The sequence below is a fragment of the Antennarius striatus genome, chromosome 5 (genome assembly GCF_040054535.1).
Source record: "Antennarius striatus isolate MH-2024 chromosome 5, ASM4005453v1, whole genome shotgun sequence".
NCBI lineage: Eukaryota > Metazoa > Chordata > Actinopteri > Lophiiformes > Antennariidae > Antennarius > Antennarius striatus.
In genome coordinates this window covers 12,551,956-12,578,737 of record NC_090780.1, presented here as the reverse complement: position 1 = coordinate 12,578,737, position 26,782 = coordinate 12,551,956, and the positions used below count along the sequence as shown (strand labels likewise).

Genomic DNA, 26,782 nt, shown 5'->3' with positions numbered 1-26,782 from the left:
CCCTCGAACCGTGTGAGGAAGAACTCATCAAAAACCACGCATGGAAAAGGATGAAGAACCCTGTGGGTAACGCACAGATAAGAGATCCGTCTCCCTCGGACGGGTAAATGTGTGAAAGATGTTTCAGTACCGCTGAGAGCGACATCCACCTGCCTGTCGATAATCATACCTCATATTTCCCAGCGTCCTGGTGATGTTTGGAAGACATCTTCCCTTTGGAGGCTGAGCGCGTCACGATGACGCGCTGAGGGCGGACGGTGGTGTGGTCCACGCAGCCGGTATCACAGGAGGCTGAGGGTGCCGCCTTAAAGCGTGCCGATTTATTGGATGCGTGTTGTTGCTAGGGGCGTGGGCTGTACAGTGAAATACACCAGCGTTACCGAAACCTGAGAGAGACTAAATTTATCAGACAGCGGTTGTATCAGCAGGATAAGAGATCTGAGGGAGAATCGAGCCGCAGCATAATCTGATAAGAGCTTCTATCCATCCCGCATTCCGCTCCAGGACGTCGGCGCGGACGCAAGAAAGTACGCAAGAAGAGTTGACGCGCAACGCAGACAATCTAATGTCATACTTCAACTTACTCTGATTTTACCTGGAACATCTACTATTTATTTGCTCGAGTCGTGACAGGATTAGATATCTTTGCTTTTGGATTCGTGCGCGGAGCAGCCTGAACATCCTGGCCCGTCCACCGGGGGGACCGATGGTTTGTCTGCGGAACAAATATCGGTTTTATGTGTCAGGCTTGTGCTGGGACCTTTCGCGATGTTGGAGGCACAGTTAACGAGCTGATAGGTTGATGTCAGGCTTTACATAGCTGTGTTCTGTGTTACTGCAAGGCGTACCAAGCTTCCTTTGGTGTCACGGAGCGACGCACGCACGCAAGGTGGACATTTTGCGCGGATGTTGAGTCTTAAACAAATTCAAGTCTTAAGGCCATACATCCTGAGGTGGAGAACTGCGTCACTGCATGAGAGTGTTGCAGGTCGGCAGCAAACTCTCCCCCCACCTGCGGGAGAGCAACGCGCTCGTCATCAACCCAACACCATGTCGCTGTAGTGTTTGAAAAGTTACCAGGGATGGATTTGGCGGAGGATCCGAGGAAAGATCCACCACTGGGATCCACGTTTTCATCAGCTCCCAATTTGGACTCGGACATTAATGCAAATGCCCGTAGGCCTATTTATGAGAATGGGACAGACCACAATGTCAACATTCAGAACGGAGCCCTGCGAGGCGCCAGTGACCCCAGCGCGTACCCGTCCACGGACTACCAAGTCATCCGCCAGAGGTTCATCCGGCGGAGCCTGTGGGTGTCAGACTCCGAGGATCAGCCGGTGGACACGCCAGAATGTGTCAACAGCAGCCCGTTAATCACCATTGATTTGCGGACCGTGGTCGATCGGAGTCGCGCACGGGTTCGGTACGGAAGCCGGCTGGGCCGCGGGGAGAAGTCAGGCAAGGGAAGCCAGGTGGAGCTGAAGGACAGCGTCACAGACAGCGTGGGCGTCGAGGAGGAGAAGAGGGAGGAAAGCCAGTCGAAGACAGAGGTTCCCTCCTCGGATGTCACCAGTAAAGCAGGAAGTGATGAGAATGAAGAGGAGCCTGGGATGAAGGCTGTGTCCACCTCACCCGGGGGGCGCTTCCTAAAGTTTGATATAGAGCTGGGGAGAGGTTCCTTCAAGACCGTCTATAAAGGTCTTGACACCGACACGTGGGTGGAAGTGGCCTGGTGTGAGCTGCAGGTGGGTTCGGTCAGTCTGCAGGAACTGGCCTGGTCATAATAATAATAATGATAATGATAACAACAACAACAACAACAATAATAATAATAATAATAATAACAATAGTAATAATAATAATAATAATAATTATTATTATTATAATCTTCTCCTTTCGGCTTTTCCCTTCAGGGGTCGCCACAGTGAATCAGTTGCCTCCATCTAACCCTTTCTTCTGCATCCTCTTCTCTCACATCAACTACCTTCACGTCCTCTTTCACTACATCCATAAACCTCCTCTTTGGTCTTCCTCTAGGCCTCCTGCCTGGCAGTTCAAAACTCAGCATCCTTCTACCAATATATTCACTATCTATCCTCTGGACATGTCCAAACCATCTCAGTCTGGCCTCTCTGACTTTATCTCCAAAACCTCTAACATGTGCTGTCCCTCTGATGTACTCATTCCTGATCCTATCCTTCCTGGTCACTCCCAAAGAGAACCTCAGCATCTTCATCTCTGCTATCTCCAGCTCTGTCTCCTGTCTTTTCCTCAGTGACACTGTCTCTAGATCCAAACAACATCGCTGGTCTCACCACAGTTTTGTTCACCTTTCCTTTCATTTTAGCTGAAACTCTTCTATCACACATCACACCTGACACTTTTCTCCATCCGTTCCATCCTGCCTGTACACACTTCTTCACCTCTTTTCCACACTCTCTATTGCTCTGGACTGTTGACCCTAGGTACTTAAAATCCTCCACCTTCTTGATCTCTTCTCTCTGTAACCTCACTCTTCCACTTGGGTCCCTCTCATTCACACACATGTACTCTGTCTTACTGCGGCTAACCTTCATTCCTCTCCTTTCCAGGACAAACCTCCACCTCTCTAGCTTCTCCTCCACCTGTTCCCTGCTCTCACTGCAGATCACAAAGTCATCTGCAAACATCATAGTCCATGGAGATTCCTGTCTAACCTCGTCTGTCAGTCTGTCCATCACCATAGCGAACAAGAAGGGGCTCAGAGCTGATCCCTGATGCAGTTCCACCTCCACCTTGATCTCCTCTGTCACACCTACAGCACACCTCACCACTGTCTTACAGTCCTCATACATGTCCTGCACCGCTCTAACATACTTCTCTGCCTCTCCAGACTTCCTCATACAATACCACAGTTCCTCTCTGGGCACCCTGTCATAAGCTTTCTTCATATCTACAAAAACACAATGCAGCTCCCTCTGGCCTTCTCTGTACTTCTCTATCAACATCCTCAAAGCAAATACTGCATCTGTAGTACTCTTTTTTGACAAAAAACCATACTGCTGCTCACAAACGCTCACTTCTGCCCTTAGTCTAGCTTCAGCTACTCTTTCCCATAACTTCATTGTATGGCTCATCAGCTTTATTCCTCTGTAGTTGCCACAACTCTGCACATCTCCCTTGTTCTTAAAAATGGGCACCAGCACAATTCTCATCAGGCATCTTTTAACTGTCTAAGATCATGTTGAACAACTCTACCACTACCTCTCCTAAACACTTCCATACCTCCTTAGGTATATCATCAGGTCAGAGTTATTATTATCACAACAACAACAACAACAACAACAACAATAATAATAATAATAATAATAATAATAATAATGTAACACTTTATTAGTTTAGCTTCAGAGTTTGCACCTTTCTGGAGTAATTACACTCTCACTCCATTGACTTGAAGTTTAACAAAACACCTTTATACATTTATATGATGAAATTCTAACCATCTACACAATTAGGATATAAATTACATCTAACAGTCACATCAGGGTCTCCCAGGTCAAATACAATCAGCAGTGAGCCAACCTGCTTATAAGAGCAAACACCTGTGTAACAAATATACATTTAGTCTGTGGATTTGTGCTTTTTTCTTCCTCTAAGTGCAGCATCTTCAAGTGATAGAACTGAATCAAAAAGAGAGGTTCTGTTCTACTGATACTCAGATAACAGTGTGCATCAGGAAGAAATGAAGTTCGCCCATTCTGTTTTTGTTAGTGACTCATCATGAGTTATTTGTTCTCATAAATCTCAACTAAGGTATTACTCAGAGTTTTATTAGAGGGCGTTGCGAGGAGGAGCAGACTGACAGAGTTTTAATTTTTCTCAGCATTTATGCCAACTGTCCCTCTCGTGAATGTTTGCCTCAATGATTTCATCATTTAGTTTTGTGTCTGTTTTGTTGTCTATATTTTAAGTAGGCCTCGGCCCAAAAGAGCCGGCAGAATTTAACTCATTTAATCGGACAGGAAGTTAGCATAGGCTAATCAAAACACACAGCTTCACGGCAGTGAGAGTTTGCTGTGTCACTAATCTGTGTAGGGGTTAATCTAATGATCAGTTCAAATGACAGACCTGTAGAGAGGCATTGTTCTGTTAGGACTCAAAATGTGCTAAACTTCAGTCCAGACCAAAGAATTACCACGAAACAAATTGGTCTTTAAAACAGAACATACTCTGTGTGCAAGTCAAGTTTCATTTAATCAGAACTCGTAGCACTCTTCAAAAAGTTTCCCAGCACATCGCTGGTTTAACAGATTACATGTGTCTTCAGTATTGTCTGAAGAATTTATAACACACATTATTTTGTTATGAATTCAGAGACAGACAGATGTACTGTACTGTGCTGGCAGGTGAACAGGAACACTGGCCCAGACTGAGACAGCACCACACTATCATTGTGTAAAGATTTATTTTAATTTAAATTATAATGAGAATGAAGTGCGGCATGATTTTATAGTTTTAGCGTGGCTTCAGAGTGAACTTAAAAGTTACAGAATCACCTGGCCAGGCTGAAGGTTATTAATAATAATAATTAAAATATTGAATTAACCATCTTCCTTTGTGTGCTGAGTGTAACTCATGAAAGGCATGTATCACACATACTGAAGTCTAAAGCAAGTTTATAGTGTGTGTTTGTGTCTTAGCAGGTTCTTAGGGATGATTCAGCATCCCTGTCCCTGGAGGGAACTGAGGCCTTGCCCTTTAGAGACTCTGTGCTCTGTAACTCAAGTCATGTGCCTTAACCTTAACCTTCTGTATTTCTGTGTGTGTGTGTGTGTGTGTGTGTGTGTGTGTGTGTGTGTGTGTGTGTGTGTGTGTGTGTGTGTGTGTGTGTGTGTGTGTGTGTGTGCGTGTTTGTGAGACAGCAGAAAAAATAAATGCTCACAGAAAGAACTAGAACCAATGCAGTCACAGACTGCAACATCCCGCGACATCCCTGAATTAAAAATTTTACCCTGACCTACTTGCATAGGTTAAAGATCAAAGCTGGTGCTCTGACCTACTGTCATTGATCAAAGCACTAGCTTTGATCTATGGGCTTGCCACTGGCCTTCTCCCTCATCTTTCTATCTTATCCGGTTCCTGAGTGTACAAAAGTTGAAATTTGACCTTGAACTAGTTTTCTCAAGGTCAAGGTCATCCTCTCATTTTCATCCCCTTTGCCGCCCGAGTAATGCGCTTTTTGTTTCATGTTTCTGTTTGTTGTGAAGATATTTGGTGGACATACGACTGGACTTACGAACACACAAACACTGACAATTACAGTTCCTCACCGCTTTGAAGCGGGCTGTGATCATAAATCACTTGAAGATCAGTTGGCACTTTCAAAAAATGAGACCACTTTTACGGATTTGTCTTCTAAATGATGATCCAGTTGTCTTACGTTGGTAACTGTACAACATGATACAATGAGATGGCAAAACAGACGTCTGTATCTCGATGTTGTACTCTACGGTTTGTCTTGTTTTGTCATTTAGAACACTGAACATGGATTAATATCTGTAATATAACCACACATTTGTTTCTGAAGTGTGAATCCTGCTGATGCTGCCTTCTGCAGACAGAGAAAGAGGAGAGAGGGGGGAAATGGTGGTTTCAGCCAAGGACAGCATGTAAAAGTGAATTATTTGATATGCAGTAAAACAAGAGTTCTATATATAAATTAATTCCAGTGTTGTGCCCTCACCACTTCACACTCCAGTACGTACAAATGGTCCTGCTAATGTATTTTCCTACTTGGTTTTCATTGAGCAAAATAAAGTGTGAGTAAAGCAGTGTCTGTGCTGTAGGTGCCAGACCCAGTGTAGGTCTTCTCTCTGCAAAGAGCCATTAATACTCTGCACATAAACTGTAAAATACACAGAGAGATGATGTTACCTGCAATATACTGGTTTATGTGAAGAATCAGCATTATGTAGGCAACTAAATGAAGTGGATTCTTCACAATGCTGCCAGTAATCTAACACACTGGGCTGTACTCAGCGTAGGTCAATATGGGCTGTGACTGAAACCTGATTCCTCAGGATCAATCAATAATCAATGCAGAGAGATGTACAGGAGGTTAGCGCGTTCATTCAAAACACTAACTGCACACTCATCATCATTTAAATGGATCTGTCAAGCCGGTCAGAGACTTTGTTGGGTTGAAGTCATGGAATTGTGTCTGTCATGCTGACAAAAATGTGGAGGATGTTTGCTGTCAGCTGTTTTACTATTTATACAACAGTTCAGGGAATGCAGGGGTCAAAATATTGATCTAGCGTACGCCAGTTCACTCAAGCTTCTACATCCAGAGATGTGAGATTTAAGAACTGCAGAATAGCCGTGGAAAAGAACTCGCCTCCAGTTTGGATAACTTACACTGGATGTGTTTCTGCTCCCTTCTTCATTCTTCAGGGCAGATTTGTTTGTGTCTGTCACATCATCAGATTAAAAACAGGCTTTTCCTTCCTTCGAAAATGGTGTCAGGATTCCACCAATAGTTTGTGTCTTCATGCTGTATGCATACCAGTCTGAATTGTATAATGCATTGCCCAGACCCTCATGTTTAACTAATCCAAAATGTCAAAGCTGTGTTCACTCTAAACATGAGATACAGGCAGCTTTAGCAGAATTCCTTATCTGAAACCACAGAAGATTATTTAAGGCATGTGTGAAATGTATTTTATCTTTTCCATCACCTTTTTATAAGAAAACATGGAAAGTGATGATGATTCATTCCCTCTTTCCTCCTACAACATCCATCCATCCATTTTCATGCACCGCCGCTGTATCCGCCATAGCGGGTCACGGGGAGCTGGAGCCTATCCCAGCTGGCATAGGGCATGAGAAGGGGGACACTCCGGGCACGACACCAGTGCACCGCGGAGCAACGTACAAAGACATACAAACACGCACACACACTCACTCCTACGGGCAATTTGGGACCGGCCAATCAACCTGAAGCGCATGGTTTACGAGGTGGGAGGAAGCCGGGGAACCCGGAGAGAACCCACACGGACACGGGGAGAGCATGCGAACTCCGCACGAGCTTGGGACTAGAACCCGGGCCCGCCGTGTTGTGAGGCAACAACGCTAACCACTGCGCCACCATGCTGCCCCTCCTACACCACCATTGTTAAATTGGAACACACTGACAAACTATGAAGGTTCTCCAGAAGGCTTTAGAAATGACAACAAATTAATTCATCTGTGTCACATTTCTAAACTATAATCCTCTTTCTTCTTTTTTCCCCAGGAACGGAAACTGTCCAAAGCTGAGAGACAGAGATTCAAAGAGGAGGCAGAGATGCTGAAGGGTCTCCAGCACCCCAATATTGTGCGATTTTATGATTTCTGGGAGTCACCAGTTAAAGGGAAGAAGTGCATCGTCCTTGTGACGGAGCTTATGACCTCAGGGACCCTAAAAACGTGAGTGGGTCCGTTTAAAAAAATTGAAAAGGATAACGTTTTATTGCTTTTGTTAACTGATGTTGGCATGATGCTCATCTAAGGTCATAGGTATCTTAATCAGCCTAATACCTAACTGTAACTCACTCATCATCAGATACAAGTATTGATCTTTTATTGCTCCCTCTAAGGGTCACTTTAGAACCTTACAGTAATGACCGATGGACTGTCTGAATCATGTGTATCAAGTTTCATGCCAAGCACCATTACAGCAAATCTAATGCTTGACCATTCAAGAGGGCAAATCACCAAAATGTGAAAAGAATGAATGTCTGTGGTTTCAGAATAGGTTTTAAAAAAAACAACCTAAATACTGGTTAGTTATGCGGAATGATTTGCACACAATCAAACATACAACCACTGATTATGTGTTTGTAGTTAATTTATCATGAAAGCCGTAACAATCTTCAATACAGATGCAACATTATCTGTCCTTGCTTGGTTGCTTGGCTGTTTTACAAAAACCCAGCAAAGCCTACCAACCTTCTTTTTTTGTAAATACTTTTTATTAATCATAAAACAATACAAAAACAAAACAAAAAATCAACAACACATAACAAAATACAATTCGGCAAACATATTCAAATATTGGAACATGAATATTTGATATAGTTTCCATCAGAAATGACCTGACAACCGGACCATGATCTGAAATGGTTATGGGTTCTATATGAAAATCAGTAACTTTGTGAGCTTCTCCTGAAATACAAAGAAGGCCTATTTGGGAGTATGTTTTATGCACCTTTGAAAAGAATGTAAAGTCTCTGTCCTTAGGGAGTTTTAATCACCAAATGTCAATGAGTCCATGTTTTTCCAATACGTACATATGAAATGTTTTCGCTTTTTGTGTATTTAGTCCCTGTTCATATTGGCTTTTATCCAGTTTTTGATTTAACACAATGGAAATCTCCTCCCATTTATAATAATGCCCCTTGCATGTTCTGCTAAAATTTCTTTGAAAAATCCTGGATCATTTTCATTAGGCACATAAAGATTCAAAATAGTTAATGTTACATTCCTAATAGTATTTACTACCATGATGTGGGCTCCCTTTTTGTCTTCATACACTGCTTCTGAAACTAAACGCTTTGTGACGTAAAAAATTGCAACTCGACTTTTTTTCCCCGGTTTCACATGAGGTTGTGTCCTACCAACCCCTTTCTTAACTTCTTGTGTTCCTTCAAGTTCAAATGTGTCTCCTGCTATTGAACAAAATTCAGCCTTCTCAACTGTGTAATGATTTTTGTTCTCTTTATAGGATGATTGATTCCATTTATGTTATAACTAACCATTTTTAATGTGTTCACATTTCCCGTTTAAATTTACAACTCGAGCTTAAAGGATGTTTTTTCATGTTTTGATTTATACTGAATTTTATAGTTTTGCCATATATAAATATAGAACCAAGTGAGTCTCCTGAATATCAATAAGTTTGCTGAAAAACACATACAGTACTATAAACGAATAAGTGAACATAAATGATTAGTTTATACTTTAAACCAAAATGGACTTTCAACCTTCTAACCCTGCCACTGAAGATGCTATTTTTTTTCCATTTTGGCAGCAGGTTTTAAGACTAGATCTACCCTTCCCTGCTTGGTTACTTACTTGGTTATTTTGTCAATAACCCTGCCATCCTCCTAACTCTGCCACCATGACGTGGGTTTTTGAAGACTTTGCTTATATATGGTTAACATGCAGCAGGTTTGACGAACATTGAATGTCAAGCTGACATTTTTCTTACGTTAAAAAACACTTTAAAATGGATTTCTACTTAAGTCAATTGAATATTACTAACATATCATTATGTTACAAATAATATATAAAATTATTCCACTGTTTGAAATTTATATTTTTATTTGTAATTAAGTAAGGTATCCGATCTGACACATTTTTAGTTTTTTGTTATAATTCAGAATGTGTATGTTGCAGATAACGGTATTCATGAGAACAATCTGCCTATTTGGTTCATTCCTCTCCTTCAATCAGTGGCTGGATTTGAACTTTTGTGACGACTCCTGGCTGAAATGCCAACGTTTTCAGAACTGCTTGTTACCCTTCAATGTGTTTAAAACAAAAATGTTCTGACCCGGTCTGAACTGGAACATCTATTTTTGGTATATTTACCATCCCACAGGTATCTAAAACGTTTTAAGGTTATGAAGCCTAAAGTTCTCAGGAGCTGGTGCAGGCAGATCCTCAAAGGCCTCCACTTCCTCCACACAAGAACCCCTCCAATCATCCACAGAGACCTGAAGTGTGACAACATCTTCATCACTGGCCCGACGGGCTCCGTCAAAATTGGAGATCTGGGGCTAGCGACACTGAAGAGGGCCTCCTTTGCAAAAAGTGTTATTGGTTAGTCATCAACAAGTTTAGCAAGTCTGTGTTTTATTGAATTCTGTTGCCAAATGTGTGTGTGTTTGGTGTTTGGGTAGTGTCTAGGTGCTTCATGGGAACGACAAGTCGTGTGATATTGCTTTGGGACACTGCTAATGTAGTTTAATATAAACATGTTCATTATATTTGTTTGACATTCAACATCATAATGAATTTGCTTAAAATCCTTTACTTTGTACTATCTCATGTGAAACTGCAGACCTACGCATTATTTTATTAGATATTACAGATCTTTCCTTGACTGTATCTTTTGTTTCATGAAATAATGAAAATCAGGACAGCCAATGGAGTATAATTTTATACAGCATTCGAAAATCTGAAACTTGTGATAAATTAATTTCATGCTAAAGAAATAAGATCGATACTTCTGTAAAACTGTTTTGAGAATTTGCAGTCCTTGACATCTAGCTTGTTGAAACAGAATGAAGAGTTGAACTGAATTTACTATTTATGTTCCTCACTTGCTTTCATTCTCCAGGGACTCCAGAGTTCATGGCCCCAGAGATGTATGAGGAGCACTATGATGAGGCTGTGGATGTCTATGCCTTTGGGATGTGTATGCTGGAGATGGCCACCTCAGAATACCCGTACTCTGAGTGTCAAAACGCTGCTCAGATCTACCGTAAAGTCACCAGTGTGAGTTCACATCTGAAGCTCTTAGATTCTCCATTATATTTATCTAGATTAAGACCAAGAACACCTTCCAATTTGATTACATCTGGTGACAAGTAAATAATTGGATTACTCAATTTTACAAACAGAACAAAGTGAATCAGTGAATGTAATTGTGATCCAAGTATAATTCAGGTTGATGTCAATTATTTCCATATTTCAAAGGAGTGCAACATTAAAATATCAAACCTGCAGATATTTGTCTGACTGAGCCAAAATTACTCTTACAGTTAAAGTCGTATAGTTTTGTCAGACCAGTAGCCAAAACTTTGTCAGCTTTTGTGGCTACAAAGTTACTGCTACAGAATAATGCTAAATTATAAACCATAAAAAATTAACACCTAGAACAATAAATATGAGCTAAAATACTAAATATTACAGAATAAAGTAGCCCAGTTTGTGTGTGATAGTATTCACCTGTAATATTTACTGCTAAAATTACTCATTTATTATTTTACTATTTCATAGGAATTCATCGTTGATTGTAGTTAAAAAAAAGTTGTTCATTTTATGTTTTTGTTTCATACATGGCCCCTATAATGACTCAACAGCATCAATGTAATCAGTTCTTTATGGATTAGCTGATCGCTCAGCGTAGTGCTTCTAGTTCCATTTGTACAGCAGCAGCTTCTTCATCCTCGGTGTTGAGCTGCTGAGGAAGACGTGTTTATCAGAGTCTGAAATTAATGATTTTGACATAGCAGACAGGAATTTCCTGTCACATAGTCAAACAGCTAAGTGCTGTTATTTTGAATGTCATTAGGTGAGTGGAGACATGTTCATTCTAGTTTGTTTCCAGGGGGTGAAACCTGCCAGCTACATTAAAGTCAGTGACCCGGAAATCAAGGAAATAATTGGGGAATGTATTTGTCACAAACGGGAAGAAAGGTAAGACGATGAGGACCTTCAAGCTCTGCATCCGTGTTATGTTAATCAACAAAGGAGTAGAGGCTATCCTGATCATGTTGTTTTGTTCCTGTTCCAGCAGTATGACGTCAATACCTCTATATGCCTCTGACACCGCTGATGTTTCTGTGTTTTGCGCTTCATTTGCTTTCTAATGACCTTCAGTGTGGGTCACTGACAAGTGTTTATGTATTTCCTGCAGGTACTCAATCAAGGACCTCCTAAATCATGCATTCTTTGCAGAGGATACTGGTGTGAGGGTGGAACTTAATGAAGAGGATGATGGGAAGAAAACATCCATTGCTCTCAAGTTATGGGTCGAGGATCCTAAAAAGCTGAAAGGGAAGTACAAGGACACTGGTGCCATTGAGTTTACCTTTGACTTGATGAGTGAAATCCCAGAAGTTATTGCCCAGGAAATGGTAAATATAAGACAGTAGTTTACACCACTAACTTTATTATTTCCACATTTAACTAAGAAGGAAGCTGTTTTGTTTGGACTGGACTAGATGCCTGTGCTCTCTCTTGATTTTGGCTTGTCCCGATCGCTTTGTGTTCAACCAGCTGGCTTCATTTGATATCTGCACTGTAGCCTCAACAAACACAAAGTTCAGGTGTTTGTAGGTAAATTTCCAACAATACGGAAATTTATGGAATCCCCCCTCAGGCCATAATAATTTGATATAATGTCACTGGAAGTTGACGAGTGGTCATGTCTGTAATGCTAACTTCAGGCATGTGCTGCACCCACACATTGAAACAAGTAGAACTGATCGGCTTATCTTTGATCTTACATGCAGACCGATAGAAAGTCATGAAAATACAGCTCTTTGTGCTTCAGAGGAAGAATAAAAGATAGATTTGTTGATTTATTATGTATGCTCTTGATTTACAACCAGAACTTAGTTGTTTCTGATCTGCAGCAAACATCCTACCTGTGTCCTGCAGGTGGAATCTGGTTTCTTCCTGGAGTGTGATGTGAAGATTGTTGGGAAGTCTATCCGGGATCGCGTGGCTCTTATCAAATGGAGGAGGGAACGGACTGTCACCGCGGGAACTGATGAGGGAGCTGTGAAGAAGATGCAGCAAAATCTGCTACAGGTACCCAGTACCGGTGTACCGCAGTCATCGAAGGTATCTTCAGCTGACTACGAGGAACACGAAGCAGAGCAGCAGACCCTAATATGTAATGTGCCTGTCACCACATGTAAGAGCCTTCACTTAAATATATGACTGTATTGACAGGAGAAAATCCTAAGAGAGAAGAGGTAACTGTGTTGTCTAAGTATGACAATGATTTATTACCTTTGTTCTTACAGCTGACAGAGGAGTAGACTCCAACATGCAATCGGAAGATCTACACAATCAGCAAAATGGTACCTACCAGTCTCTTCCAGAGCCCATTTCTACAACTCAGATGATCTACAGTCCTCCTGCACAGGTTGAGCTTGAAGTGCGCCATGGGCCCAACCAGCAGCAAACAGCACAAGGCCCACATGAAAACTACACACAATCGCCCAATCAGCTACACCAGGGAGCCTACCAGCAAACCACTAGTCTCCTGCATCCTGGGGCCTGTCAGCACCCTGCGTCACACCTACATCAGGGGCCTTTCCTGTCTCAAACAGTGAGTGAATGTGTTTCTGATCCGTGCTGCGATGTTCCTAAAATCCCCTGTTTTGTCTTTGAGTTGTTTTCTCCAATAACAGCATTTTTATTTTCTTTTTCGGAATGATACCTGATCAGCGACCCTCCAGTGATCCCTTTGTATGGCATGGCAACCTGCTCTGTACTGAGTGCATGGTGTGTTGTAGTCGTGGAAGTACTTCGATGGTTGACATGTTACAGTACAAGACTCACTCTGTCAGTCCAACACCCCGTCAGCCTCCATCATCAGATGTGGGTTCAACCAATATCACTGAGAACTCTGCAGACCACCTATCCTGCAAATCTTTCCAGAGTCCATCATCAATGTCTCCTCTGTCATCCCAGAATAATTGCTTTCATCGTGGTTCTTCTACACATTTCAAATCCTCTCTCCTCCCCTTGAATTTACACCGTCCATCAGAGCTTTGTCAAAGCGTCCCTTGTAGTCCAAAACCTCACCGCCGCTGCAAAGCTTGCATGTATCTCCTGATGGAAAATGCAAAAGGAGCCAAATCTCTTGAACATATACCAACACGCTCGGTCTCGAAACCTGGTCCACCCACATCCTCTAATCCAACAAGGTCTTCTGTGGTCACCGTTCCTCCTCATTCAAACTCACCCTCACCCTCATCAGTCAAAAGCCAAACAACTTTAACAAATCCACCTTCACCTATTACCCGGTCCTCACAATTAACGCTCCCACAGAGGTTTCATAAAGGCGGAGATCTCTCTTTCCTAAACCATTGTCTTCATCACATTGTCAGTCACAGTTGCCCCACCCTCTCAACTAATCAGCTCATGCACAGCAGTGAGGTGGCTGGGGGGATGACCTCTGCAGTAACTGAACGTGTAGACAAGAGGAAGAGCCTGGATGTCCTGTTGATGTCAAGCCTAAATTCGGACAGGAATTTGCTGTTATCACCGTATGACAGTGAAGCCAGACCAAATCCACTGGTAGGTTAGAGAAGGAGATCGTGCAGCATGAAGGCAGATCCTGCCCTGGCAGCATTCTGCTCTGTATCTCATGACTGCGAGCTGCTTCTCTCTTCTGACCTGTCCATGCTGCTGCCAAACGCATCCTAACTTTCCTTCTGTTCCCCTGCCTAATCCAAAATAAGGATTTAATTCCAGGGAATTAAATTGTTGATGACTAACCTATGCAATTCAGTTTGGAACATAACAGCAGAGAATGCCAGCAAAAGAAAATAATGTGGTATCATCCTCAAAGAATATTATTTCTCAACTTCAGCTTGCCTTACTAAACCCTATCAACCCTTCCACCCTCTGATGGATACCCCTTTCTTTCATATCACTTATTTGTTGTTGGTCGTATCATAATATACCTAAAACTAGGATTAAATACATATGACTGCTGTTGTGTGTCCGACAGACAGTTTCTGCTCCAGTTCCACCCGTGCCTGTTGTGCACCTGAGCAGACAGATGGCACAGAGCTTCCCAGCTGAAGCTTCCATGCAGCCGCAGCTTTCAGCCAAACCTCAGCAGGAGCAGGTACTGCTTGGGCCGACTGTGTGCCTATGTGTTACTATATTTAAACTACATACCTCACTATTAGTGATTAGTGTGTTTGGCATGGATACAGCACAGAATCTGGGTTCTGCCTGGAGTTTCTTCCTCAGTGAGTTTCTTCCTAATGCTTTCTCTGGAGGGCTCTGTTGGTTTTCTCTTTCGTGGCACGTGCACATGCAGCGGCTCCTCTTTCTCCCACTAGAGTGGTTCTTTTGTGTTTTTTTCTTACTGCCTGTGGGTTTGAGAGGACTGTAATTTCATCTGTGCTGTATGTTGTGCATATATGGTACATTTAACATAATAAAGCTGACTTTGACATTCTGACATATCACTCACCTGCAACCTTTTATTTGTGTATGTATGTTATCGTCAACACACAAGCACACAGGAAATGATTGTCTACTATTGTTTAACTGTTAAATGCATCTTTATAAATATTCATATGTATAATGTACAGCATATGTATGCAGATGAGTGTGTGTGTGTGTGTGTGTGTGTGCGTGTGCGTGTGTGCGTGTGCGTGTGCGTGTGCGTGTGAATTTCTTCTTACGTGGTTTTGTCTTTCCTTCCCATTTATTTTTCTACCCTTTAGTGCCATCTCCAGCTACCTGCTGTCCCTCCCCAGGTGGAGTAAAACTCCTGCTGCAGGCTGCACTGCAAACCAAACACAAACATTGAATCTAATTAAATGAAGCTTTCCTGCAGTTCACCTTTAATGAAGTGAAGCCTTTCAGAGCAGAATATCTCCTCTGTTTTTGTCACAAAATCCATACTCTCCTGTCAAAGACAAAAAAAACAACAATATCTGTGGTCCCTCCTTAGCTTCCACCTGCTCACCAGCCTACGTCACACCTACGTTCTCCTGGCATGTCTACCAGTCATCCACAGTCAGTCTGCAGTGATAGTTTTCAGACCTGCCCCTATAGAGGAGCACGCTACTGAGTTGTGGTGTTGTTAGAAACACAATCACACCACATAAGGGAAGGAGTTTGGTATAAACATTCTAGTTATAGGTTGGAGGTTGTACTCATTCATAATGTGTATACTTTTTCTATGAAACGTTTGTCTTGTTCACTTTATATCATTTATATGATTTCCCACTTTCCTTCTTCATCTATTATTCGAATCGGGTTCATTGCTTCACCTTCCTCCCTTCTATGTCCTCTGTCATGTGCTTGTAGTAGCGGTGGCCCTCTTAGTTGTAGCTGCCACTGTTTGCCTTTGCCCCACTATTCCTCCTGTCCCATGATGCTATGGGCCATGACCTCTGCAGGGCCACAGCTGCTGAGAGACAAACATTTGTAGCTTCCATACATCCATCCATACCTGCTGGCAAAGTGCAATTCATATCACACCACCCACCCTGTGCAGGAACAGACAGGGTGTGGGTGAATATACAGTATATACTGTATACTATGTATACAATAACGACTGGCTATTGTGTGATGTGTAGTCTAAGATAAAAATGTATGGTTTTTTTTTTACAGGTGCAGACAATTGCATCACAGGAGAATTTTGGAGGCGTTCACAGCTTGGCTCAGGTCCACCCCGTCGTACCTGATGTTCACACTGGTCTCTGGGGAAGTGGACTAGATGTAGAAACTGCTTCGTCAGGCCGAGACGTAACTACAGCTCCTCCAGATCCACCTCAAGCCCAAGCGTCAGCCTCAGTCGCTGTTTCAGACGCAGCCCCAGAGAAAACTAAAGCCTCAGCACAAACTCCTGCTTTGGTCTCAGCAGAGAACCAAACATCAATTCTGATATCAAATCAAGCAGGAGCCATATCTGACACTGTAGCTTCAACCAGTTTTAAAGCCCCAGCTTCTGTCCCCATCCAAGTTCTAACTATACAGCAAGATTTAGCTTCAGCCTTCAGTCAAGCACCAGTCTCTGGATCAGGTCCCACTCTTGAGCCACTCATGAGTTCATCTGCATGCTCAGATGCAGCTTCTGCACTAGGTGAACCTAAAGTGTCGGACCCAGGTTTAACCTCAGTTCTCCTCCCTGTTTCACTTCCAACCTCGGTTCAGTCTGTTGGCCCAGCTCCAGCGCTGGTTCCCACTCAGGCTCTAAATCCGGCTCCAGCTGCAGCTGCAGCTCTTGCTCCGGATTTGGTTCCAGCCCCAGTTCCAGCCCCGGCTCCACCTCTGGTTCTATCACTAGCTCCAGCTACAACTGCTGCTCCTGCTCCTGCCCCTGCTCCTGGTCCGGCTCCATCTTCGGCTCCAGCTCTTGTTGCAGCTTCAGTCTTTGCTCCAACTCTGCAGCCTGCTGGCACCCAGGTAGTACTGTCAGTGTCTGACTCTGCAAGCTCGGCCACTGCTCAGCAAACCCTAGAGTCTGCATCCGCATCCAGCACCCTTCATCAGGAGCCCTGTGCAGAGGTAGGAGCAAAGAAAAAGCGTCCACATTCTCAAAACGTACACTGAACAACTGAAATACTGATCAATGCAGATATGAATGTTCTAAACATTTGTAGTAGACCTGAAATTGAACTGTCCCTTTAAGATTGCCTTGTATAAATCAAGCGTTTACAATGTTTTCATAAAGATATCATAGCTGTTTTGAACCTCTTTGTTTCTTTTCAGGATGTGATTCAAGACAAACCAGCATCTTTACCCAGTTATGCCTATGACAGGTTTGTTTTTTACTTACTTTTAGTTCGTCACAGATTCTCTGTGTGATGAAAATGTGTCACCAGCTTAAGAAGTGATTGAGTTTAAAATTTTCCCCCCAATATAGTGTCAATTCTGATGTGGCGTCTGGTAAGGAAACAAGTGATGGCTATGACAGCTTGGTGAGTGGAGGAAAGGGCGATGGAAAGCCTAGGAAACACCACCGGAAATCTGCCCGCACACGTTCCCGGCAAGAAAAGACCAGCAAACCTAAGCTGAGCATGCTCAACGTGAGCTATGGAGACGTTTTGACAAGTTACAGCTACATTCTTCTAAAAGCGCAATGTGTTTGATCATCACGTGAACCTCTTACCCCAACAGGTTTGTAACACTGGTGATAAAATGGTGGAATGCCAGCTGGAGACTCACAACCACAAAATGGTAACGTTTAAATTTGATCTGGACGGAGATGCTCCAGAGGAAATTGCCACTTACATGGTTTGTTCAAGCCTTAACCTTTTATCTGTCAGCTCTATTTAAGATGTTCAACATCTTCTAAAATGTGTGCCTGCAGGTGGAGAATGGCTTCATCCTGCTGTTAGAGAAGGAGATGTTCATCGACCAGCTGAAGGACATAGTGGATAAAGCTGAAGATATGCTGCATGAAGATATGGAGGGTGAGAGGGCCTCCACATTGAGCTGTAGCCCCCAGCAAGGACAAATCTGTGAAGGGCTGGTAGGAGAGGTGAGATGGATAGTGTACCTATCAATACAAAGAATAAAAAATAAAAACAACAGTGAATACTTGGCATATTGACTTATCTCCCATCTGTCTATCACTCCACAGAATCAACAGCCTGGAGGGCCTCAGCCGGTCTATCAGCAGAATGGTAAAACATCAGATAATCTTTAAAAATCTGCTCCTTCACGCTTACGTCGCATTGACTTGAAATGAAAAACGTGTGAATCACCAAATGATAATTCTCTGATCATTTGGATTGTAGTTCTCCACACAGGGAAGAGATGGTTCATAATCTGCCCTGTGGAGGAGACCCCCACATCCAGCCACGAGACCCCCTCTGACGCCACGACGACGCAGTCACCTGGGAGTTCAGCCCCCACCCAGCCTGCCGATAGCATCACCGCCAGGCCTTCTCAGTTCAGAGGTGACTTGGTTTCGTTCAGCAGACGTGTTCAGTGAACACGTGTTCAGGCAGCTGAATGAAAGATGCTGCTGAAAAAGCTTGGAAATATCAATTTAGAAAAAAACTAAACATTAAACTTGATCTTAAACTTAATTTTCTCTCCTTTGCCTGTGTTCCCTCTGACAGAGGAGGGCTCATCCTCCACCATGTCTGGTGGAAGTGGAGGTTTCACCTACGATGTGTATGGATTCTGTAGTCCTCCAATACTGTCCAATACAGACCCTCTCCTTTTAGCTACCCTGTCCCCCCCTGTGTCTGCCCCCCCAACCCTTCAGTCATTGTCATCCGTGGAGCCTGTAGGCAATTTGGTACAACCAGGAGGTCATCAAACCCTTCCAGGCAGAGCTCCAGCATTGCCGCCGTCATCCCCGCAGACATCTTTCCCAGTTGAAGAGTCACAGGGATCGCCTTTGGGGTCTTTGTCTCCAATCCTTGCTGCTCAGCAAATGCCAGAAATGATGTGTCCAGTTTCTCTGGCTGAGGAGGTGCCCTGCTGCCCCCTGGTCATGCCCCTGTCTCTAGATATGAGTGGATTGCAGGGGGGTTCCCATCTCACTCCTCTTCCACTCCAGGACCCAGGTTCAGCCAAAGAGCCGCTGGCCGTCTCGTACGCCTCCTCCACAAGGAGTGAGCGCCCCCAGCAGCCTGTAGTGCTCCACCAGCCTTTCTCCAGCACAGGAGGAACCACCAAAGTGCCCTCATTACCCCAGAGCCCGGCGTCATCCCAGCATGGCGGAGGGCCCGGGGAATCAGATAACGAAGGGCGTCTGGGCCGCAGTAGCTTCGTTGACAGCACCATAAAAACGCTGGATGAGAAACTAAGGAACTTGCTGTACCAGGAGTACGCGCCCATGTATCCGTCGGGCAGCGCTGCAGAGACGCCAGGATCTGGAACAGAATACATCCAGTCTCCCCCTGGTCCAGACAGCGCCACAGGAGGCTCAGGAAACAGCACGCCAGGGCCGATGGGCGAGGGGCGCTACAGGGCAGGAGAGCAGCTGGTGAGAACTATAACGTCCATCTTTAAAAGTTAACCTTTCAGACTTTTTAAACCATGTTGAACCAATATGATCAGCAGCTCCAGCAAATTCAATACTATGACAAGTTTATTTTGAACCTTTTAAACAGCTGATGAAATGATCTCAGCAGGGGGCCCATTAATAGCATTTTTTTCAAACCTCAATATAACTCCTTATTAAGGAGGTAATTTGTTCAGTCATGATGGTTTTATGGATGTTCAAATCTACACTTTTACTTAGCAGCTGAAGTAAATTAAATTTAAAGTTATTTTAAAACTTGAGACTGAAGCTTCACTTTTGGTCAATTTTATTTATATTTAATCTCCTGATTAAGGTTCTGTGATATGATCAATTGATCCTAAACATAATTTTAAAAAAATTATTCCTAAAGTTCTGTTTTGGATCTATAAATCATATCATGCGACCAGCTGTTATCTTGGATAACAGCTGGTTGTTGTTATAATTTTTAAATTCATATTTAGATGAATTGTATATTTTTATTGAAGACCAACTTAACAACTGAACAACTAAGTAAAGTTCCACATGCATTAAAAATTCAAACTTAACTTTTAACATGTGGGAAATGACTTCAAATTGAATAATATATTTCCAGGAAATCTTTTTATTCAGTTTTTTTGTGTTAGTTTTTGTTTTTTTACACATTCTTATCTTCATCTTTTGTGGTTAGCTTTTGGCTTTTGTTGTGATTGATTTAAAAGGGAGCAATTTAGGTGACATTTATATGTAGTGAATACAGATTTCTCAATGCTATATAAAATATAAATACATGCATTCATCTAATCATTATTTAAGGTGATGAAAGACAATCTACTGCCTTTCACACAAACCATACTGAGATTATGTCGTTCAGTTTGACATCATCATGTTTCTCAGTCTTTTCAACGATACACACAGTTGAATTAAGACGGAGTTAACGTTTAGTGACTCACTTTTAATTATTGGTTTATTTCTCATCCTGCCCCCTTTACAAGCCTCAAATTCCTGAGAGAATGGATAGCTTGAGCACCCTGAGTGACTCAGCCGTGTGTGGTATGTACAGCAAGCACTTATTATTCTACAAAAAGGGCATCATTGACTTCTTACCGAACTTGTAATTTACCGTTGATCTCTGAGTGTTCACCGCTCTCAAAATATTTGCAGCTTCGCTGTCAAGAAGACATTTTCCTCATTCTGCTTCCTGTTCTGGAACCAGAGGCAGATTTAAGGTAGTAAAGCGAGACCTTCGTCACCCTTAAGGGAATTGTCATTCAAATTAGTTGAACAATATTTGCTGTATGGCCAGGTGCCTGCTGTTCCCCATGGTTTGTTTTTCATTTGACAGGTAATTTCTGTTCCTCCTGAAGCGACCAGCAGGAGGGATGTTAAACAAAGGAGCTGGAGCAGGGCTGCCTCCCCGTTACACCCTATAGGATACAGTACAGACCACATTCAGGCTGAGGCCATAGCTGCCTCCACCACGATTGGCCGTTTCTCTGTGGTGAGCACTGAAAATGACTTTACTCAGAGGACGCGCTGCAGTCGCTACTCGGCGCCGCCTGATTTCTACCTGGACACACCTCCTTCAATGGTCAAACGGGGCTCTGCGCCTCACACTCTGACCTCGCCGTCTGTTCCTGTGGATGTCACAGTCCATGCTCGTTTCCTCTCCTCAGACTCGGGGGCTGAGAGCAGCCCTGCAAAGATGGCTCCTGCCACCCCCTCGCAACGCACTCGCTCTGAACGCAGAGGAAGTGACCTCATGAAGAGGGCAGTGGCCTTCCTCCGCCGCTCAGGGCGCAGCAGCAGTGTGCAGAGCTCTGATTCGCCGAGTCGCTATGGAGGCATTTACGGCTCGGCTTATGTCAGCAGTGACAATGACTCAGAGATGGAGGAGTCCTCAGACATGAAGAGGGAGCTACAAAAACTCAGGGAGAAGTAAAGACAGCAAACATTTGACATGAAAATGTTGTCTGATTTTCTTGCAAATGACCTCTGCACGCCTGCCTCCATTCCCGCAGGCACCTGAGAGAGATTTCTGAGCTGCAGGCCAATCAGCGAGGGGAAGTAGAGCTGCTGTATCGCCGACTCGGTAAAGCCCCTCCTCCTGGTTTGGGTCTCTCGCATACTGCACCACACGCCGGTCGCAGGAAGAGATCCAGCAAGCACAGACTGAAGCCTGGCAAACTCCTCAGCCCCCTGGTTCAACAGTTCAGAAACGTCACAACCAAAAGTAATGAGTCCAGCAGATCCAGTGTGTATCAACTCTGAATCTCCAGTAAGTGTGAGAGTAAAAGGAGTGAAACCATTCTGATGCTGCTGTTTGTGTGTGCAGCTCCTGCCACAGGTCCGGGCGAGCCCACAGTCAGTCTGAATGGTTCTCCTGCCAAAGGGCCGTTACCCACTCACAGCAGGGCTCGATCCTGCACCAGCCACCTCCCAAGCTCCACGTCAGAACCCGTGCAGACGCAGCAGCCCTGTTCTCTCAAGGGCTCTTTGTCCTCTGATAATATCTACTCTGGTTTACACGGAGGTCCCACCAGCACACAAGCTCCACCCGGCCAAGGTGACCCCACAGCAGAGCTTCTAAACCAAACAACCTCTCCACTAAAGTATTTCATCCTCTAACAAGTGTAGATATTTCATTACTCACTTTTTTTAACCCTGGTGTCTTCTTTCCTCTTTGATTATACTTTTCTACAGGCTGGTCTAATGTCCCTCAAACATCAGAGAGAGTGACTCATAAATCGAGTAGCAAGCACCGAGCTAGATTTCTCAGTGGGCCTGTGTCTATGTCCATCTGTTTGTATCTCCTCTCTTCTGACATAGCTTCACTTTTTTGTCTACATACTTTCTATTTCCGTACTTTAGCCCGGCGGTATCTTTTGTTCTGTTTGTACACAAACTGTTCTGCAGCATTGCTGGGATTTATTTTGCTTTGTCTTGTTTTTATCACTTGCCTTTATCTGGGTCTGTGGCTTGCACAAAAATAAATCGCTTTTTCAGACAGTTAGCTTTTTTTTTTTTTACAATGCAGTATTTCAACCTTTTTACTCATCATTTGTGTTTATTGGGGTAGCTTTTTTTATTAAGTTATAGTTTGATAAAAACAAAATTAAGATAATCTAAGAAAGCAAAGGCATCAGTGCGTCTCCCACTGATGCCTTTGTTATTTATCAACCTTGTAACAGACACATTTCTGTGACTTATCCACCCTGCTTTACAATATAGTGGACCTCTGCATGCCACATTTACCCCCGCCTAAATTATTTTGTCTCATCTTCCATGTGTTCTTAAAACCATCTCTCTCTTTTTACTTATTGTTGATCTCTCCTGGATCACTTGCACGACTTTTTAAAATAACTATAATGTCTTGTTCCAGGGGCCTGTGTGTGTTTTTTTTATATGCTAGCTTGTTTTTAGTTTAATTCTTTAGTTTGAGACAGCTATCAGCAGCTTGATTTTGCACCACATCTTTTTACTGAACATTATTACCAGCCAATAATGCTATAATTTGTGTAAAGTGTTCCTTTTACCTTGCAGGGTCAACGCTGAAGAGATTGTGTCTTGGCAAAGAGCGTGGTAGCAGTATGTAGAATTACATCTTCTTCATACAAAATAATGTCTCTTAGCATCGATCTCCACTAACACGGTGTCCCTGTGTCTGTTGCTGCCTGTCCTCTCAGGGTCTGGAGCTGGGACCGGAGCTTTCAATCTGCCACAGCAGACTCCTGCTGGGACTACAACTCCCACTCACCAGACAAAGATAGGACTGGCCCAAGCTCAGACCAATAACAGTAACAACAAGACAGGCGTGTATGCGGGCGCATCCATGAGTGCCAGTGAGAACCACCTCCCCGATGACTTACAGCGTCTGATGGACGACTGGGCCCGAGAGGTTCTGATTGTGACCCAAAGGCCTTTCTCCGACTCTCTGAGCATCAGTGGCCAGCGGATATGGGATCAGGTTGTGCCTCGGACAAATGGAAAACTGGCTTCAGATGTGAGTTTAATTCTGGTGGCGTACCAAAATTTTGTCATATTAAAAATAATTAATAATTAATTATGTACTGTACATATTTTAGTTTGTTCAGAAGGTGAAGCGGTTAAATAGTGGAGCTTGAAGCATTGATATGGAAGTTGCCTAAATTTAGGCAAGAGTAAAAACAAATCAGACAAAGTCAAAAGCTTGTGTGTGGATGGACTGTGATTTTAATATGTGAAAATGTGGCCAAATTATAATAATAACTGTGTCTGCAGTACGAATAATGATATTAAATACACAACTGCAGTTTCTGTCATGGTCCCAGTGAGTTGAAAAAAGAAAGCAAACATATTAAATTAAATTAAAACGGTTTTAATTACGTATTATGTCATCTCTGTCTCCCATCTGTAAATGGGAGAGGCTGTATCACTGGTGTGGTCAGAATGATTGCTTGGTAGTTCACCTGGTAAACATCACATTATTAAAGAGAATAGACGATAAGCAGTTATGTAGTGCATATACGTTTCTTTATTGGTAATCCAATGTTTTCTTGGCAGTGGTTCATTTCTGATGGTTGTTTGTCTCAAAATGTGCAAACAAATAACTTATTTGTTCATCTATTTACAACAACAGAGAACAGTTGGCTCCAGTTCATTTTAAAGTGCAGCAACCAATTAGAAAATGCCAACACTCGGATGGATTGAATTGTCTCATTTTATCACTCAGTCTCTCTGCAGTTCAGTCAAGCAGCCAAAGGCAGCGAAACCTGTGCGGCTGAACTTTGATCTAGCCAAAATCAATGAAAACTCAAAGTGCATTCACATTCTACAGGTCATATCAGGTCATAAACTCTGTCTGCTGAAATGAATTCAGGTGCTGCTTGTTCAGAAATGATATGCCTTAGATGGGAGGCAAAACTTTGTCAAGTTTTTTCTGCAAGTCCAGTTGAGTTTATGTAACACAGAGATCCATCATGACCTGGGTGACTGAGAATCTTTGCAGACTTTAGTTGCTGTCATTCTGCCTGGAGACTGTGGAAAAATAAATGTTAAAAAATGGTTGGGTTTTATTCATGGCGCTTCTCACTAAAGTAAATGGCTGGGTTTTTGATCTTGTTTTTTTTTTTTAACCCTTTTAGGTACCATCATGGACTTCTCCAGATTCAGAGGCCTGCTTCTTGTCCTTGTCATGGCCTGACAGTCCTGGGTCAACCATGATGACCGGTTCCTCCGTGGGGTCCCATTCAGTCTCTCCGCTTCACTCTCCTGCTCCATTACGGGCCTTGTCAATCCCCCTCTCTGTCAGCCAGTGGCCGGAGTGTCTTTTCCCCTTTCATTCAGGAGTCTTTGATTTGCCGGCTGTCTCCTCTTCCCAGAACACCCCCAGCCCCATTCCAGCTCCATCATGTCGGCCGGCCGACCCCAAAGCCAAGACTCTCTAATTTGAGAAGCATTGTGTCTTCCAGATCTCTCACTAAAATCCTACTCATGAGAGATTCAGTGCATCTCATTTTACTGTACTGTATCTATTAGCCAACATGAATTTAACCATATGTACATACTCATCCCCATTGTTGAGTTTTCTGGGCGGTTTTTTTCATTTGCATCTACAAACCTCTTACTGCAATACGTAATCATTGAGTGCAATGTAAAAGTAGTAGTACTTTAAAATATGTCAATTAGCCAAATTAGGCTTGAATGTTCAGACTTTTGTCATTGCTTATATATAAAGTTATCATTGAATGTATATAATATACTGTTTATTCATGCTGCTGTCATACAAATAGGTCATGCTTGTGTTCCTCATTTCACCCCTATATATAAGCAGCTCTGTGTATATATGTTAGACTGTACATAGCTCCTGTGTACAGTTGACAGTAGATAATCCATAGGTTGGTGCTGTACATATGTGTCTTAAGCAACACCATATTAGCCACCATTATGCTGTGACTAGGCTGGTTGCTTTGCTCTCTCAGTCAGAGGATAGATTTCAATCAACTGTGATGAAATGCTTCTTGCACAATCACTCGAGTTATCCTGAAGATTTGAATGAACTTGAACATTAGCTACAGGTGGGAAAAAAGAAGAGAAAACCCACCTGTGAGAGTGCCTTGAATAGCAGGGTCAGTTTTATGAAGACAAGCGTTTAGATTCAACACAGACACTAGATATAACATGTGTATGCTTTCACCTTCAGAGGTTAACTATTACTATGATTTGAATAATAAATGAGGATTGAAGAATTAAGTTTAGGTACAAGACACAATTAATTATGTGGTCATGCTGCAGTTCATGAAACATTTCTGGCTGGGGCTGCTCCACCACCTGCATGGATACATTGATATTCTGAATGTGCTCAGGTTGGTGTGGTGAGTAACAGGGTGTTGGTACTGACACTTTAGGGCTCAGCCTTCGAGTGAAAGTCATAATCATGCCATGCCTCTACTAATGCAATCTGAAGCTTTACATTTTGATGCCTTTGTGGTTTTTTAAGAGATGACTGGTTTGTTGTGGTGATAAATGGTGATGAAATGATGATGTTGGGAAGCCACAACTGTTTGATGTGTGACGTAGGTTTTCTGAAATGTTTATTAGATGCTACCCTCCAAAAGGTCTTCTGGCTTATATAGCTAACAGTACTATAGAAAGCTCAAGTTACAATCTGTTCAGTGTTGTGGAGTGACAAACACTCCATAACACTATAATACTTATTGCTTTTAATGTGATTTCCATAGTTTAAAGTGGAATTCAATCATTTAATATTGTTCCTCCATCCAGCTGGGTGACTAACAATGTTTTCAAAAATATGACTTGAGCACAGGTCAAACTCCAAAGAATTCAAATCAATTTATTTAAATTCCAGATTCCCCTGTTCCACAGAAGACATTAAACGACATTCCCGAAAGTCCCTGGATTTAGCCTTCCGACAGAACTTCATGTTTTAAATTTTTGCAGTGACTCTTAAACATTCGATTTGTTTCACCCCCAGTGCAACGGTCTTTTTTTCCCTTGTATTTTTACTTCTCACAGTGGCTCCTATCTTCAACTACGTACTTTAAGGCTTTCAATAAAAATGAGGTGTATGATTGTTTTTTCCTGCTACAACACCGGGTTTCCAAGTGAACATTTTTCCTGACCTCATCTGACTCTTTCACAAAAGCTGTACATATGTGAAGACAGAGATAATAAATTCATTTTTGCTTGATGCTACACAATTACTCATGTATGTGTTTCATTAGCCCTGAATTAGAACATATTGTCTCAGCGTATGTATGTCTATACTCAAATCAATCCCTTCAGATTGGGCATGAAAAGCCTACG

General features: G+C 42.8%; 1 protein-coding gene and 1 long non-coding RNA gene across 5 annotated transcripts; one reads left to right on the top strand and one right to left on the bottom strand.

The window, feature by feature from the left end:
• Window positions 1–386: 386 nt before the first annotated feature.
• On the top strand, window positions 387–26,667 carry wnk2 (WNK lysine deficient protein kinase 2). Of its 4 annotated transcripts, none has more exons than XM_068314846.1 (27): window positions 387–1,748; window positions 7,277–7,449; window positions 9,626–9,846; window positions 10,367–10,524; window positions 11,360–11,448; window positions 11,669–11,888; window positions 12,415–12,673; window positions 12,786–13,093; window positions 13,213–14,067; window positions 14,504–14,623; window positions 16,129–17,025; window positions 17,230–17,279; window positions 17,384–17,546; window positions 17,638–17,754; window positions 17,831–18,001; window positions 18,104–18,146; window positions 18,261–18,422; window positions 18,588–19,462; window positions 20,473–20,530; window positions 20,642–20,706; window positions 20,823–21,415; window positions 21,499–21,710; window positions 21,813–22,043; window positions 22,181–22,279; window positions 23,021–23,065; window positions 23,164–23,480; window positions 24,601–26,667. In XM_068314846.1, exons 1-27 carry the CDS (start codon window positions 1,083–1,085, stop codon window positions 24,901–24,903), a joined length of 7,470 nt encoding a protein of 2,489 aa, XP_068170947.1. In that variant the 5' UTR covers window positions 387–1,082; the 3' UTR covers window positions 24,904–26,667. The 4 variants fall into 4 exon arrangements, with proteins under 4 accessions (XP_068170947.1, XP_068170946.1, XP_068170949.1 ...); XM_068314845.1 differs by having other exon boundaries at window positions 21,499–21,731; XM_068314848.1 differs by lacking the exon at window positions 13,213–14,067 and having other exon boundaries at window positions 21,499–21,731.
• Window positions 9,754–16,271, bottom strand: LOC137595049 (uncharacterized). Its single transcript, XR_011035381.1, has 3 exons — window positions 15,192–16,271; window positions 12,402–12,535; window positions 9,754–9,826 (listed from the first exon to the last, which is right to left on the bottom strand). It is a non-coding gene; the product is annotated as an uncharacterized lncRNA (long non-coding RNA).
• Window positions 26,668–26,782: the final 115 nt, after the last annotated feature.

Excerpts from the sequence above, each read along its gene's own strand:
- wnk2 (XM_068314845.1), top strand. The coding sequence starts at position 1,083 with ATGGATTTGGCGGAGGATCCGAGGAAAGATCCACCACTGGGATCCACG. Across the intron at positions 18,147-18,260 it reads GCCGGTCTATCAGCAGAATG|TTCTCCACACAGGGAAGAGA; the intron begins GTAAAACATCAG and ends TTTGGATTGTAG. Across the intron at positions 23,066-23,163 it reads TGGCAAAGAGCGTGGTAGCA|GGTCTGGAGCTGGGACCGGA; the intron begins GTATGTAGAATT and ends CTGTCCTCTCAG.